Source organism: Staurois parvus, unplaced genomic scaffold (assembly GCF_062004578.1).
Source record: "Staurois parvus isolate SC_StPar_1 unplaced genomic scaffold, SC_StPar_1.0 ptg000104l, whole genome shotgun sequence".
In the NCBI taxonomy this organism is placed as follows: domain Eukaryota; kingdom Metazoa; phylum Chordata; class Amphibia; order Anura; family Ranidae; genus Staurois; species Staurois parvus.
The window spans coordinates 6064627-6082641 of record NW_028317900.1 but is presented as its reverse complement, the minus strand read 5'-3'; the positions used below and the strand labels follow the sequence as shown (position 1 = coordinate 6082641).

Below are 18015 nucleotides of genomic sequence, written 5' to 3'. Positions count from 1 at the left end.
ACTCAAACACTGATAAAATTGTTAGGTAAAGCTATAGATTAACACAAATCTGTGCATTTTTACAGAGTGATTCAGTTAATGATACTGATGCCTATATACATCATATAACAGTTTTTTTAAATTAATTATATAATGTTGTGCAAAGCTATTGTTTGCTGCTCACTGCTTTACTAACCTAAAGTCAAACTTAAAGTGATTTTAAACCAAACCCAGAAATGTATTATTTTGCAGCTTACCAATTTTCCCATTATTTTAACCTTGTGAACTTGGCGGTAAATCTGTTACCTTTAAACTTCCTTTATTAGACCAAGCTGTCCAGCAAAAGTGGCAGTTAGCCCTGGTTCACACCAATGTGATTTGTCATGGGATTTGACAGTTCAAAATCGCAGGACATGTCGCTCTCTATTTGTGCCTATAGAACCATTCAAATCCGTGCAACTCTGACTTGCACCAATTTTGAAAAAGGTTCCTGTACTATTTTTGGTGATTTCATGTGTGATTTGCATTGACAACTGTGCATGAAGTTGCACAGATGTAAGCAAGTTGCTCACGCACTGACCGGTGGCTTTGAAATTTCAAATCCGAATTTGGTGTGAACCAGGGCTTAGAGGGTTGAGACAAACTATTTTACACTGACAGGGGTGCTTACAATGGTCAGCTTTTATTCATTTATGTAAACCTTTTTCCCAAAAAAAGAAAAAAAAAATGCTGTAAATGCCTTAATTTGTGCATTTAACACTACCTTCTCCTCAGATAGGCAATGCTTCTCTCTAAGGGTGTCTCCATTGTGCTTCTAAAGTGGAGACATCCTAAGACAGGAAGTGTATTACTGTCCAGATTACCAGGTAAAAAAAAAAGCCTAAATAAAACCCTACATTTAAGGTTTGGTAAACTGCAATATATTACAATTTTTCGGGGGTTTACCCTTACAATTTAGGAGCAGGAAGGCTTTTTATTGAATAAGAGACATATTATAGGGCACATTTTATAATGCAGTGAAGGTGATTTCACTAAAAATTCACTGATGAGTCACCGACTCTTTTTACCACTTGCTATCCTGAGGATTTATCCCCCTTAATGACCAGGCCTCTTTTTGCTATTCGGCACTGCACTATTTCAACTGGTAATTGCGTGGTCGTTCAACGCTGTACGCATACGAAAATTACATCCTTTTTTTTACACAAATACAGCTTTCTTTTGGTGGTATTTGATCACCTGTGCACTTTTTATTTTTCTATAAACAAAAAAAGATCGAAATTTAAAAAAAAAAAACAACAAAAAACAGTATTTCTACTTTCGGCTATAAAAAAATGTATAGTAAACTTAAAGATAGTCATAAATTTAGGCCAAAATTTATCCTGCTATATGTTTTTGGTAAAAAGAATCCCAATAAGTGTATATTGATTGCTTTGTGTGAAAGTTATAGCATCTACAAACTATGGTATAGATATTGTAATTTACGCAATTTTTTTCTATAGAGCGCTGCACTAGTTTAACTGACAATTGCGCGGTCATGCAATGCTGTACATAAATCAAATTTATGTCCTTTTTTCACACAAATAGAGCTTTCTTTCAATGGTATTTGATCACCTGTGCGTTTTTTATTTTTCACACTATAAGCAAAAAAAAGACTGAACATTTTGAAAAGCAAAAAACGATATTTTCTCATTTATGTCATAAAAAATATCCAAAAAACTCTAATTTCATCATAAATTTAGGCCAAAATGTATTCTGCTGCATGTTTTTGGTAAAACAAAAATCCCAATAAGTGTATATTGATTGCTTTGTGTGAAAGTTATAGCGTCTACAAACTATGGTATAGACAATGGAATTTATACAGTTTTTACTTTCTGACTGCCTATCACATTTCTTGAGGTTCTAAAATACCAGTTTAACTGCTTTATAAACATGTTCCTATGTCTATTTTGCAATAAAACATTTTTACCTATTTGCGAACTTCTGTAGAATGTACACTGAGGTGATCATGCTTTCTTAGCATGCTTCATTTGCAGGATGAACAGACTCCTGTGCGCAGACTTGGCCAATCAAGTTGGTCGAAGATTAGGAACACAGAGGAAGCTAGGGAGAAGGTGTCCAGCTTGTGGATGTTGCATTGTGGGAGCAAAGGTAATTATAATTCTCCTTTATAAGCATTCAATCAAAAAAAAAAAAATACTTTCAGCTAGATTTTTTTTAGATCACCTTCCTTATTCAGAGAGCATACATTAGCTAGAAAAAATGCCTTAAAATAAGAATTATATATGGATATAAATTTGTTAAATTGAAGGGGATGAAAACACATCAGTCAGGGACCTTAAAGTGTTAGTGCATGCTTTCAGAACCCAGGCACTCATGAGCACACACAATGACTTGGAGCTCACTACAAATATTCAGCCCATCCTGCTGTTTAGCCAGGTGAAGTGGCAGCAACCATCTAGAGCTTTAAGTAGACAAGTGGAGCAGGACACAGAGGCAGGCTGAGCGGATGTGCAGCCTGGCCACCTCAGTCCACAAGTCTACCTGCCACAATACCAGGCTCATTATAGAAGGGCTATGAAACCTCACAGGAAGAGGCTGTGCTATGAAGTATAAAAAACTCTAGATGGTGAACTGACAGACTATTATATCTGTGAGAGGATTCACGTATCAGACAGTGAGTTGTTCAGGCTGAGCAAAAGCAGACTACATGGACTCTGGTGTATATGCTTAGGTAAGCAGTAGTTTCTTTGCTTTTACTGCTGAAGTGAAGCAGTTTTCAGTTGATTCCGTACATGAAAATGAAGTTGGGACCAGTAATCCCTCAAAGAGATGGACAGTACCTTCTTACCAAAGAGCTACCATCCGAACCTGTTTACTGTCACAACGGATATAAATAACATTTCTTGTTAAGAAACCAAATATCCAAAACATTCCAATATAAAGGATACAATAAACATAAAATATATACAAACAACAGCTGCCTGGCTGCCTTTGGCTTTAATAGTTATAAGGTGCCAGTTAAGGCAGAAGTCCTGATCTGCATACTGTATATGCTGCTGGCTCAAAATGTACTGAACAGTTTGAATCAGCATGACAGTCAGCAATTTTCAATAGAGAGCAAAATGAGCATCTTCCTTATATCTTCAGTGCAGGTTTAGGTATAGAAACACAAACACTGGTACACCCAAAAGCAATATGGTACTGTGCTTTTATAGGGCAATGCATTATCAAAGGAGAGCAAAATAGTTACCCAGTGCTGTGCAAAAGTTAACTGAAACAGAAACAGCTGTGTAGGAGGTTGGAAATTGTAAGAGGAAACTGTAGTAAACTGTGTGAGGTACAGCCAAACTCTACTACTAAGGTGAGGTTGTAGAAAGCAGTATCATATCACAGGTCATACATCAAGGTATGGTTGAACACAGCAACAATACATCAGCTAGTTCTCTCCTAGCCAAAGATTTCAAACCAGAATGGGTTTCAAGATGTGCTGTTCAAGCTCTCTTGAAGAAGCACAAAGAAAAGGGCAACATTGAAGACTGTAGACACAGTGGTCAGCCAAGGAAACTGAATGCAGCAGGTGAAAGACACATCATGCTTACTTCCCTGAAAACATCAAAAGATGTCCAGCAGTGCCATCATTACAGAACTGGTTGAAACCAGTGGGACCCAGGTACTGTACACACATCTACTGTTTGAGGAAGTCTGGCCAGATGTGGTCTTCATAGAAGAATTGTGGCCAAACTGCCATACCTGCGACATGGAAACAAGGTTCAGTGACTGAACTATGCAAGAAAACATAGGAACTGGGATGAAGAAAATGGCAGACGGTGCTCTGGACTGATGAGTAAAAATGTGAAATTTTTGGCTATAGTATGAGGCAGTTTGTTCGCTGAAGGGCTGAAGAGCGTTACAATAATGAGTGTCCGCAGGTGACAATGAAGAATAGTGGAGGTTCCTTGCAAGTTTGGGGGTATGATTGTCTCCAAATTAATTGTACAGCAGGACAACAACCCCGAACATCCAGCCAATGTCATTAAGAACTATCTTCATCATAAAGAAGAACAAGGAGTCCTGGAAGTGATGATTTGGCACCCACAGTGCCCTGTTCTCAACATCATGGAGTCTGGGATTACATGAAGAGAGAGAAGAATATGAGGCAGCCTACATCTACAGAAGATCTGTGGTTAGTTCTCCAAGCTGTTTGAAACAACCTACTTGTCACGTTCCTTCAAAAGCTGAGTGCAAGTGTACCCAGAAGAAATAATGCTTTTTTGAAGGCAAAGGATGGTCACAGCAAATATTGATTTAATTTGAATTTATCTTCTGTTCATTTACTTTCCATTTTGTTATTGATAAAAAAAAATGTTAACACTTCTATTTCTGAAAGAATTCTTAAGTTATAGCATTATTTTACATCCACCTAAAACTTTTGCACAGTAGTATATTAGAAGAAGAAAAAAATGTATAAATGAGAAAATAGAACAATTACATGTATTGGTCTCTGTTTGCACAAATGGATGGATACAGTTTCTGTTACACTAGAGCTCTTTATGCTTCGCCTTTTCCAGGTAAACACTCTAATGTCTCAATTGACAACTTACTAATTGAACTCTAAGAGCAGAGAGGCAACTGTCTATGTATTTATGTCAGCCCTTTAATCTAAATACTAAAGAGTTGTAAATACTGAGAAACTGATGTACAAATATTGACAGAGTCACTTTCTTTATCCAACGATATATACACTATATTGCCAAAAATATTGGGATGCCTGCCTTTACACGCATATGAACTTTAATGGCATCCCAGTCTTAGTACATAGGGTTCAATATTGAGTTGACCCACCCTTTGCAGCTATGATCTCAAGGTTTAGGAGTGTGTCTATGGGAATGTTTGACCATTCTTCCAGAAGAGCATTTGTGAGGTCAGGCGCTGATGTCAGACGAGAAGACCTGGCTCGCAGTCTCCGCTCTAATTCATCCCAAAGGTGTTCTATTGGGTTGAGGTCAGGACTCTGTGCAGGCCAGTCACATTCCTTCACCCCAAACTTGCTCACCCATGTCTTTAGGACCTTATATTGTGCACTGGTGAGCAGCCATGTTGGAACAAGAAGACGTCATCCCCAAACTGTTCCTACAAAGTTAGGATCATGAAATTTTCCAAAATGTCTTGGTATGCTGACGTCTTAAGAGTTCCCTTCAATGGAAGCCCAACCCCTGAAAAACAACCCCATAACATAATCCCCCTCCATAAAATTTTACACTTGGCACAATGTAGTCAGGCAAGTACTGTTCCTCCTTGCAACCGGCAAACCCAGACACATCCATTGCATTGCCAGACAGAGAAGCGTGATTTGTCACTCTAGAGAAAATTTCACGGGTGGACTTACTGCACAGATGGTAACCTATCACAGTACCACCCTTGAATTCACTGAGCTCCTGAGAGCAACCCATTCATTCACAAATGTTTGTGGAAGCAGTCTGCATGCCTAGGTGCTTGATTTTATACACCTGTGGCCATGGAGATGATTGAAACACGTGAATCCAATGATTTGGAGGGGTGTCCCAATAACTTTGGCAAGATAGTGTGTGTATGTGTATGTATATATATATATATATATATATATATATATATATATATATATATATTACTGTATACACGCACACACACACACATATATATATATATATATACAGTGGGGATCGAAAGTTTGGGCACCCCAGCTAAAAATTTGTATTAATGTGCATAAAGAAGCCAAGGAAAGATGGAAAAATCTCCAAAAGGCATCAAATTACAGATTAGACATTCTTATAATATGTCAACAAAATTTAGATTTTATTTCCATCATTTACACTTTCAAAATAACAGAAAACAAAAAAATGGCGTCTGCAAAAGTTTGGGCACCCTGCAGAATTTATAGCATGCACTGCCCCCTTTGCAATGCTGAGACCTGCCAGTGTCATGGATTGTTCTCAATCATCGTCTGGGAAGACCAGGCAATGTCAATCTCAAAGGTTTTAAATGCCCAGACTCATCTGACCTTGCCCCAACAATCAGCACCATGGGTTCTTCTAAGCAGTTGTCTAGAAAACTGAAACTGAAAATAGTTGACGCTCACAAAGCTGGAGAAGGCTATAAGAAGATAGCAAAGCGTTTTCAGATGTCAATATCCTCTGTTCAGAATGTAATTAAGAAATGGCAGTCATCAGGAACAGTGGAAGTTAAAGCAAGATCTGGAAGACCAAGAAAAATATCAGACAGAACAGCTCGCAGGATTGTGAGAAAAACAATTCAAAACCCACGTTTGACTGCACGATCCCTCCACAAAGATCTGGCAGACACTGGAGTTGTGGTACACTATTCCACCATAAAGAGATACTTGTATAAATATGGTCTTCATGGAAGAGTCATCAGAAGAAAACCTCTTCTACATCCTCACCACAAAAATCATCGTTTGAACTTTGCAAATGAACATATAGACAAGCCTGATGCATTTTGGAAACAAGTTCTGTGGACCGATGAGGTTAAAATTGAACTTTTTGGCCGGAATGAGCAAAGGTACGTTTGGAGAAGAAGGGGCACAGAATTTAATGAAAAGAACCTCTATCCAACTGTTAAGCATGGGGTTGGATCAATCATGCTTTGGGGTTGTGTTGCAGCCAGTGGCACAGGGAACATCTCACAAGTAGAAGGAAAAATGGATTCAATAAAATTTCAGCAAATTTTGGATGGTAACTTGATGCCATCTGTGAAAAAGCTGAAGTTAAAGAGAGGACGGCTTCTACAAATGGATAATGATCCTAAACACACCTCGAAATCCACGGGGGATTACATCAAGAGGCATAAACTGAAGGTTTTGCCATGGCCTTCACAATCTCCTGACCTCAACATAATTGAAAATCTATGGATAGACCTTAAAAGAGCAGTGCGTGACAGACAGCCCAGAAATCTCAAAGAACTGGAAGACTTTTGTAAGGAAGAATGGGCAAAGATACCTCAAACAAGAATTGAAAGACTCTTGGCTGGCTACAAAAAGTGTTTACAAGCTGTGATACTTGCCAAAGGGGGCAGTACAAGATATTAACTCTGCAGGGTGCCCAAACTTTTGCAGACACCATTTTTTTGTTTTCTGTTATTTTGAAAGTGTAAATGATGGAAATAAAATTAACTTTTGTTGACATATTATAAGAATGTCTAATCTGTAATTTGATGCCTTTTGGAGATTTTTCCATCTTTCCTTGGCTTCTTTATGCACATTAATACAAATTTTTAGCTAGGGTGCCCAAACTTTCGATCCCCACTGTATATATATATATATATATATATATATATATATATATATATATATATATACACATACATACATACATACACACACACACACACACTATATTGCCAACAATATTGGGACACCGCACCAAATAAATAGATTCACGTGTTCCAACAGTCCCCGTGGCCACAGGTAGGACTGTGATTTTAATAGAATAGTTTTTTGTGAGCCACCAGGAGTTAACTTACTCTATTATTAGTGTTAATTGTGTGCTTAAGTGAATATTTATTAAATATTAGATCGCTAGGCACTAATTACACCCTCTCTAGGTGTATAAATATAAACTATGAATTCTTGTACTGTACCGCGCACCAATATTATCAACCTTTGTGATTGACCTTTTTTGATTGTGTGAATTTCTTAATATACCACCTATAATCCAATCATTACTTACTTCTATGGTGCTTAAATATACAATTAACATAAATTCATTTATAAATGTGAATTAAAAAATTATATGTGATTATAACAAATATTAATAAAAAATTAATGAAAAATTGGAATGTCAATTCTATGTGAATAAAATTAATAAAAAATTAATAGAAAATGGGAATGTCAATTATTTTCTTTGAATTTGAGATGGTGTTGTTATTCAATTTAGTTAATGTGATGAGTCTGTGTTCGCAGCTTGAACCTCTCCCTCCTGTCTCCTCTCCTCTCTCCTCAGCTCAGCCTTCTCAGTTGTGCTTTCTTCACTGGCTGCTTTGTTTATTCAATGTATCCAGATCGTGCTTCAGACAGCCTGGCTGGTGTGTTTGCTTTCAGTAAATATACTCGCCGTTCCTCTGTGGATGCGTGATAACGTCACCGCCCCTCCCCATGGATATGGGGGTAACACTGGTCCTCCTGTACAAGTCCCAGGCCAGCAGAGGGGCTCGGATGTGGGAAGGGAGGGTGATCGACACAGTGTGGGGGTGATTATGGAATGGAACTGGTCCCTTGTATGGCTCTCTCTGAAGCAGCTAAAAACTGGCTTCTTCTGCTCCCCTTCCCTCTGGCTTTAGGCTGCTGCAGAGGGAGCCATACAGGGGATCTGTTCCAGTAATTGCCCCCCTCCCCAAGTGCTGCCAGGCTCCCTCTTCTGCTAACCACCAGCAGCTGCAAGCACACAATAGCTCCCCAACAACTCATATAGAGCTGCCCAACTGCACAGTGCAATGGGCCCGGTATCCCTAAGCTTGAAAGCAGGGGGGGTAGGCAACTACGGATCCCATAATGCCTCTGGGCAAACTTAGGAAGTAATCTATTGGGCATTTGTTTAACAACTTAGTTTTATCCTATCTTTAAACATTTAACTAACTTCTAACCCCTATTAAACCCCTATGTATATAAACGTTATACTCCCTCTATATTTCTGCTGTTTAACAAATGGGTAAGTTAGTCAGAAAAGAAACTCTATACTTATTCATAATGCGTTGGATCAAATGAAGCAAATATGAAGGCAAATGCAAGTAAAAAGTAACTCAAAAAATAATGCCTGGCAATGTGACTAGAAAGAAGTGTTACTTTTCTAGGAACATTTTAGTTATTTGAAGCCCCAATGCTGGTCTAAAGCTGATAGCAATGAGTTACTGCAGAAAACATCCAACAGCTGGCATTTTTTTCGCAAGTTCCTTTGGTTTCGCATGACCCAAGTGTAGCTCTTATCTTATAACAGGGAAAGTAATACTACAGTACATATTAAAGCATTTTCTTTCAGCTACTTATTCTATAAAATATTAATTACATGCCAGCAATGGTGTGCTGTTTATACAATGTATTAGATAACCGAGTTCCTGCTCGACCCTAAATCAATAAAAGCCTGCTCAGCATCAATCATCCTGAATTCCTTCCCTCACTATATTCACGTACTATAATAATCATTTCCCCTCATTTCCCTCACCTACAGCATTCCCAGAGACAGCAGCTTGCACATTTGTTGCAAACCTGAAATATCCATCAAAGCCAGGAAGGGGTATTCTTTTGTAACAGTCTCCCCATTGTATGTTTACACTGTCCAAATCCCAAGCATCCATATGCTCTCCACCATTACCAACATAACCAATAAGAAACCATCTTTAATTTCACTAATGAAGCCAAAGTGCATGAACATCATAAAAGGAGCATGCTGCACTTTTCTCAAGCATCCTACCTATTAAGCTAATAATAGTATTTTTGACTTTCCATTAAAGACAGTTTCTTCTAGTACAGTACAGGACTTTTAACTCTGTATGTAACCTCTCCTACTCCCATCTAGCCTCAGTGTTTTATCAAGCAATAGTGAGATCATAAAGAACACAGAGGAAGGACCTGCGTCCTGTACTGTATGCCAAAAAATGTTTTTTTAACTGGTCTTTAACCATGGATAATCCAGAGTTAGGCTAACTCTAATCGATGAGGGATCCAGCCAAAATTCTGCAAAGTCTTTTCTGTTCTCTGGACATGAGATGGCTGACAGAGATAGGGGGGCTGATCCCCCAGCAAGAGTTTGTCCAGGCAATCCAGAATGTGTATTCCCTGAGAATAAAGCAGGGGGGCTAAAGACAGGCCAGAAGGAAGGACAACAAACTGGTACTACCCACAGCAAAACACAGATTTAATTATGAGGAAGCATGGGAATGTACAATGAGGCATCTTAGAGGTCTGTTGGAGCCAGAAAATTGCCTGGAAGGAGGGAAGCAATGACCAGCTTCGCTGATTCCATGTTGAACTTTTGAACCCAGAGGAACAAGTTGAGAGTTTTTAGTTCCAAAATGGGCAAACTACTCCATTTGGTGTGGGAACTGTGAACAGGTTTGAGTCAGAACCCTGGAAGGTTTCTGCACTTGGGACAGAGAGAATGTTCCCTAGCGAGCAAGAGCTGCTGAACAGTAGCAAGAAGATCTGCTAGTCTTTTCGGGGAGAAAGACAGACAAATTTGAGAACTTGAAGCAGGAAGGAAAAGAGTTTGTTTTCCAATAGTGTTTATTCCTTTTTCATAAAAAATTACAAATCAGTACAGAGAAGATGTACATCTATTCCCCCCTCTGGAGAAAGAGTTTGAAACTCCAATTTGTGACCCCTGGAAATGACATTCTGGACCCAAACATAAGAGATTTCTTGAAAGCAGAAGGTCAAATATATCCCCTGACTCTGGCACCTAGGGGCGCCCCATCATAAGCCTTGGAGTCAGACTTGGCTGGATGGAGGACTACTTCTGAAAAATGTTCAAGACTTAGGCTTGGAGCTAGAGGCCTGAGAGGGGAAAGAGGAACTTTTCCAAGACTCAATGTCTACCTGCAGAATCATTAGCCTTCTTTTTCTGTGGGACAAGAGAACTCTTAACCATTGCGATCACCTTCGTGTACTTATCCAAGAGGGGATCAAATAGGTGTTCTCTATCAAAAGGCAGACATTAGAGTGGTTTTCTTGCACAACAGTTCCACTGACCAGCATTTCAGCCAAAGGATCCTCCACATATGGACAGATAGCAGGCTCATCCTGGGGATTTGGCAAAGTGTGTCCACCTAGTCGTTCAAACAATAGACAAAGGTAAAAGCCCGAGGTGAACTGCAGAATCCGTTAATATGGAGAAAGGGTCTCAGGACTCAAGTCTAGCAGCATATGGTGACTGGCATAGAAGGCTTCACCCTTCCCTCTCCACAGCAGCAAAGGCCGTGAGCACCTCATTGGGAAAATTGAGCACCACACATGGCCGATCACAAGCACAGGTGTAAGGGGATCAGTCGGCTTCAATCGGTAACACTCAACTTTTGACTCCAGAGTGGGGGAAAAGTGGGGCTGAGGCTAGCTGGGAGTGGGAGGGGCTATATGGGCGAAGTTCCTGTAGATTTCTGTTTTTGACAAATGTCCAGTGCAGCTAGCTGCTAACATTTAGGTGGCTATATTAACACCACTGAGATGTTTGCTGTGCACTGTGTATTTTATAAAGACAGGTTTGTGGTGAAACATGTTGGGACGTGGGAGTGGAAAGCATAAACACCTTTAGAGCTTGTGGGAAAAAGCAGTTTGCTTTGATGTGCATTAAAGCACAACTCAAAGAAACCCTTACAGTGTTCCCCCTATCTCTGCACTGCAACAGTTAAATGCTTGTTGTGTCTAGGGGTCCCTCCAGCACTGTGACCAGTCCCCCACAGCCTGCTCTGTAACTCGTATCTGGCCACACTCTATTCTCTTCAATATACAATACAGGGTTAATGCCCCTATATTGTATATAATGACACGGAGGCTTTGTCCAGACAGAAGCTTTGGGCAGAGAAGGAGGGCACAGGAGCCAGCTGAAGTGGAGTATAGGGTAAGTGATAGAACCTGCACTGTGCAACCCTAAACTGGGCATTTACCCTCCTATTGCAGGGGGCTCACTGCAAGGGCATATTTTTTAAAGCTTGAGTTTTAAGCTTACATTTGACATAAGTTTGAGACGCTTCGGAAATTATTCAGAGTTCATTCACAGGTGCATTTGACTTCCTTCTGGCATGCATGTAGAAATAATGAGCTTGTTGTAAAATTAATCAGCAGCCTCTGGTATGTAAACTAGAGGTCATCTAATCATGATAACTTCTAGAAAGTGCAGAAGGTGCTGCCTCCTCTTTCTAACCCCCCTTACCCCCCACATGTGGATGTCAGTCTAAAGCTGCATAGGTGGATCCAAATTTGTCCAGTTCAGCAGGGACTAGCTGAATTTCAAGCAGTGTGTGGCCATCCCTGTTCAACAGAAGTTCATTACTTGATTGTCTAGCAAAGTTACATATTTGAACATTTTTTGTGTTCGGCAGTTGCATTCGCTGATTGGTTTATTATGACAATGGCAAGCCTTGATGTCAGAATACAATGTCCCAGCAGGGGGTATTCCTCCATCCACCTTGCTTCTCTGGATGGAGAAATCTGTTATTTTTTTTGTTCAAAAAATGTTTTGTTTTTTTTTTTAAAGCTGGCTGTAGATGGTTCCAAATTCAGCCGGTTCAGTAGGGACTGACTAAATTTCAATCCATCTATTACCATTCCCACTAGTGAGAAATTGAACTCATGATCGGCTTCTCTGGAATGTTGGAGAGGTTTCTTTCAATCAGTGCATTCAGCCAATTTGCTACAGCACTGATCAGTGTATTTTGACAGCAGAGGAGTCCTACTATCAGAATACAATACCGCAGCGGGAAGGATTCCTTCATCCACCTCAGATGTGTGGATGGAGGGACCCGTTTGTTTTTTTTTATGATCAGCCAGTTGGCTGATCAAATAAAAACAAAAAACAATCCATCTATGGCCAGCTGTGGTTCCCGGTTAATTATATCTACACTGATAAGCTGTAAAGGTTTTAAATATGTCACCTATGCCCAATTTCAGGTATCAAAGGTTATTGCCCTTTCCTGGCACACACAATTTTGAGGCTTTACGTACTTGGTATCTATGTATTAACTAGGTGCGGGGTGTTGACTTGATTTTTTTTTGTTTTTTTAGGAAAACAAGTTGCGGGGTGAATAAAATATAATAGAGATAGTAGACTCAGTTTACACACATTTTACACACTAGGACAACAATCTTCATTTTCAAAAAAGTGTCCCTTTAGTAAAGTAGCTCTTGTAGGTTTTTTAAACCAGCCCCATGTCATCCCGTATGTCACCTCACTGCAATAAACACAATCTGTATATTTCTCATTGGATACACTGGACTATAAAGGAGCCCATGTAAGAATAAAAGAGATAAAAAATCAGTAACATTTTAAAACCTATTATTGTAAAGTACATAATCATATCTATAAATATCACTGAAAAAGATGGAATTTGGTTTTAACCCTGTAGATATAGCTTACCTAAAAATGCCAGATTCTTCTCTATCAGTTTTTCTCTCAGAAGCACTTCATGTTCATAGCCAATAGCACTAAAGCACCAGATGGTCAAGGAAATTAGATAATTCCTCTGCATTTAAACGCACAAACATATATGTTGCAGTACACACAACACTTAACATATTCACTTTACATGGTAGTGATGTAATTGCGTATACATGATGTCACACCTGTTTGATATTATAACCTATTTAACTATATTCTTATTAATAAAGCAAAAAGAAAACAAGTGGTACATCATCTCTTTGTGCATAAAATAAATGACACTATCAAAAAGGTACCAGCCTCTGACATCATTTCTAAGAACAAGTGTCATCACAGAATATATCATCATAAAACATAATATAAAGATCAATTACAAAGCAGACGTAGAACTACCTGCCACCCCAAATGGGAGCGAGCTGTGACCAGTTCTTAGAGGGAATCATGTACCAAAGAAATTAACATAGAACAAACATGTAGCATTCAGATCCTATCAGGGCTCCACTTCAGATAAAAGGGCACCTCAAGTATAGCAGCTCCAAAGGGTCATAACAAAGTTCAAACGTCAAAGTTCACACTTGCAACACTACCATGAGGGGCTTAAAGCGTTAGGTTTCTCTCAAACTGGAATATATGCTTGATGAATCCTATCTACTCTATACCCTTTGAAGGCTAGCATCTTTTCATACCAAGATAAAGTATTAACTCTGCTGATAAAATGGAAATATTAGAGACTTCAGAGGATTTCCAGTTACTGCTAATTGTGAATCTGGCAGCGGCCAGCACATGGGCCACTACAACACTATGATCAAGGGGATAGGATTCCAACCCTAGACTGAGCAAGGCCAGTGTCAGTGTTAGTGTGGTCGTATTTCCCGTTAACTACACTTCCACGGCCTCAGAGATTCTGCTCTCTCCTGGCTCTCATCCTTCCTGTCACAACGCTCTTTCAGCGTTACCTATAATGCTACCACCTCCCCCTCACTCCCCCTCTCTGTTAGGGTCCCTCAAGGCTCCGTCCTCGGGCCCCTTCTCTTCTCCATCTACACCACCTCCTCCCTTGGCCAACTCATACACTCTCACGGCTTCAACTACCACCTATATGCCGACGACACACAAATCTATCTCTCAACCCTCCACCTCACCCCCTCAGTCTCAGCCCGAATCACACACCTACTGAGCGACATATCTGACTGGATGTCGCTCCACTTCCTTAAACTGAACCTCTCCAAGACCGAGTTTCTTGTCTTCCCCCCAGCCCGGACACCACCCCCCATTGACTTCTCCATCATGTCCAACAACACCACCATCAAACCCGCCCCGCAGGCCAGAGTACTTGGTGTCATTTTGGACTCCAACCTATCCTTCCAGCCCCAAGTCCAATCTTTAACAAGCTCGTGCAGACTCCACCTCCGCAACATTGCCAAAATCCGCACGTTCCTAACCACCAGAAACCACTAAACAGCTCATCCACTCCCTCATCATATCACGACTCGATTACTGCAACTCCCTCCTTACTGGCCTGCCTCGCCGCTGGCTATCCCCGCTTCAGTCGACCCGGAATCCGGCAGCCAGACTCATTCACCTTTCCAACCGCTCCATCTCCGCCACCCTCCTCTGCCAATCCCTCCACTGGCTTCCGATTGCGCAACGGATCAGATTCAAAATCCTAACACTGACGTACAAAGCCGTCCACCACACTGCCCCGAACTACATCACTGACCTAATATCCAAGTACCACCCAGCACGCACACGCCGCTCCTCACAAGACCTCCTTCTCTCTAGTTCCCTGGTTTCCTCCTCCCATGCCCGCCTCCAGGACTTCTCCAGCGTGTCACCCATCCTCTGGAACTCCCTGCCCCAACCCATCAGATTATCACCTACTCTCCTCTCCTTTAGACGCACCCTGAAAACCAATCTCTTCAGGGAAGCCTACCCCACCCCTTGCTAACTTGCCGACCTCCTCCACTCTTCCTACCACTCCATCCCCCACAGCTATCTCCTCCTGTGCCACCATCCCCTCCCTCCTAGATTGTAAGCTTGAAAGAGCAGGGCCCTCAATCCCCTCATGTTTTGCATTGTATTGTTATTGTTCTGTCACATGTTCTGTCCCCCTTTGTAATGTACAGCGCTGAGCGAACTATCGGCGCTTTATAAATACTGTATAATAATAAAAGTATTGAGACTAAGTTCCAGAAACTTTGAATATTTTTACAGCCCCATAAAATATGGTAAAGGTGACCTATCTCATCACAATTCTTTCAGTAAAATGGCAATATTATAACCTATTTAAAGCAGAAATAAACCCAAAAGCAAACATTTATTATTTTGCAGCTTATCAATCCTTACATGTGATGGCTGCATTAGTTTCCTTTTTTAGGCTTTCTTTATTCTATTTTCATCTGATAATCCAGCCAGCAAGTCTGTTGTTTTTCAGAAGCACAAGTTCTCCAGCGGAATGTATCAGTTTACATGGATGAGACAAACCACGTAACACTGGCAGGGGTGATTAAATGACCTTCGTTTATTTATTTATGTAAAACCTTTATCCCAAACGGAAAAAAAAGTCTGCTGTAGCTGATTGTAAAATGTGAGCTGGAAATTGGTTTCAATCTGTTTAGTGTATTTACATCTGCTAGTACATTTAACACTACCCTACCTCCAAACTGACAGTGCTGCTCTCTGCTATGCCTCTTGTGCTTTTTCATCCAGAGTGTTGTCTCACTAATATACAGTAGCAGGTGTGTTACTGGCAAGATCATCAGGTAAAAACAGCTAAAAAAAAAAAAAATTGATGCACCCACCGCATTTAAGAACTGGTAAGCTGTAATATAGTATTTTTTTTTGGTTTGGGGCTTAATACCACTTTAAAGCAAGCAGAACTAAACATTCCTATCCTATACAGCCAATGAAGCTGCCATCTTAGCCTCTGTTTGATCTGAAGTTGCCATGATCCTGCACATGTGATCATTTATGACACCAACCATTTGATGGTTTGCCAGTCTGATTGAAAGCAAAAGAAAATGTAACAGTTGTGCCTTGAATGTTTTTTTTGAAAATTAAATCAATGAATTTAGTTCCACTTTAAATCTATGGTGAATTTCTTAACTACAGATACTATGACAAATCTGGAGGGAAAAAAAAGAATGTCAAACAAATGTTCCTTTAATACATCCATGCTGGAAACAGCTTAGTTCTCGTCAGATGGTATTTGGTTGCAGGCTTGAATTGCTCAAGCCAACCCTAACTGTAGTGATATATGTGACCAACAGGGGCTTTGGCCAACAAGGGGATGTTGTCCACATTTGATGGTCCTTTCCAAAATCAGCTGGGTTCTGGTCAAGAGTGTTTGGACTCCTCCAAACTTTATTTCACCTAATAGTCCCTAGGGAAGCCCGAGCAGCCCTTCATCAGCCATTTCCTGGTCTCTTTTCCTACTAACAGAAACTGGCTACAAACCTGTTTTTGGCAGATAAGCAATCAATAGCTAGGGCCTAGAAATAATCATGGGTTCCTTTTCAAGAAGTTAAAGAATCTGATATTAGTCAATGAGAAATTGTCAAAATATGGGAACCGTGGCTTACCTATGTAATGCTTTCCCTGAACCCTTTTAGTCTAGTAGCTTTGTAAATTTCTTGTTCTGATCACCTGACCTGAGCCTGTGGGAATATAGCATCATACAGGCTCCATACTACCACTAGAAGGACTCCCGTGCTGCCAAGCTTCAGTCCATTACAACAACTTCCTGGCACCTGCGCCCTTCTCCACAACCAGGGGTGCTTGGACGGGATTTGCTGAAGAGGCCACCCTTGTCATCTTAGGCTCCAGTCAGGTACATGACACTGACATTTGGTGTCCAGGGGCTCCTGGACCATGCTAAAGCTTCACTACTGCTATAGATCACTCAGAGTGACCCAGGCAGCTTAACAGTGTAACCAAACATTATACATAAGAACAAACATCATCAGAAACATTTAGGGACACTTTTCTCCCCTGGGGGGGGGGGTCACAATGGGAGGGTATTATTAGGGACTACAACAGGGCACTCATGAGCCCATGCCAGTGTTCGACCATCCGAATGTGGCAGCATAACCCTATTGTAGAGAAGATGAGACCCTGTGTCCTGAGATGTAAAATAGGTAAAATGTTATGTGAATCTGTTGCTAAGTTTCCTACCTGCATATCCTACAGAAAGTGTAGTTACTGGGCTACGCTTAAATACTCCTTAATTTCTACTTTTTGTAGCCACAATGGAAATAACTAAAAACTGGATCTTCCCTGACCCTCCTACTTAACAGGCCTGGATTGGTGTTCAGTTCTTTGATTCTTATGGCGCATTACATACTGTATATATAGCCTGAGGCCAACTAAAGCTACATCATTCTATTTGGGCAGCACAGTGGCTATGTGGGTAGCACTTCTGCCTAGCAGCAGTAGGGTAGTTGGTTTGAATCCCAACCATGGCACAACCTGCCTGGAGTTTGCATGTTCTCTCTTTGCCTGCATGGGTTTCTTCTAGGTACTCCAGTTTCCTCCCACACTCCAAAGACATGCTGGTAGGTGAATAAGCTCCTGTCTAATCTGGTCCTAGTATGTGTATGTATGAATGTGAGTTAGGGACCTTAGACTGTAAGCTCCTCAAGGGTAAGGGAATGATTTGACAGTGCTATATAGGTACCTGTAATAAATAACAAATGCATCAAATTTGGGATGTATGAGTAAATAAATATCAGCCCTGAGTACACCAGCCTCTCTATCTGGATAATACTCTATATCTGGTCCTTCACCTCCCTGATTAGGAATTTCTCTGGTACTAATGTAGTCTATGTCATTAATACCTTGCATTGTCGTTTTGAACTGTTTGTATAGTTGTACTCCCTCTACTGTCTAATGGTGTACTGGG

At 40.5% G+C, this 18015-nt stretch overlaps 1 protein-coding gene across 4 annotated transcripts in view; it reads right to left on the bottom strand.

The window, feature by feature from the left end:
• CDIN1 (CDAN1 interacting nuclease 1) overlaps positions 1-18015 on the bottom strand; it is a 535942-nt gene that overhangs the window by 240161 nt on the left and 277766 nt on the right. For all 4 annotated transcript variants that reach the window (XM_089671290.1, XM_089671292.1, XM_089671291.1 and 1 more), the window contains one exon: positions 13095-13162. In XM_089671290.1, the coding sequence (XP_089527416.1) occupies positions 13095-13162 (68 nt within the window). The remainder of the gene's footprint in view (positions 1-13094; positions 13163-18015) is intronic.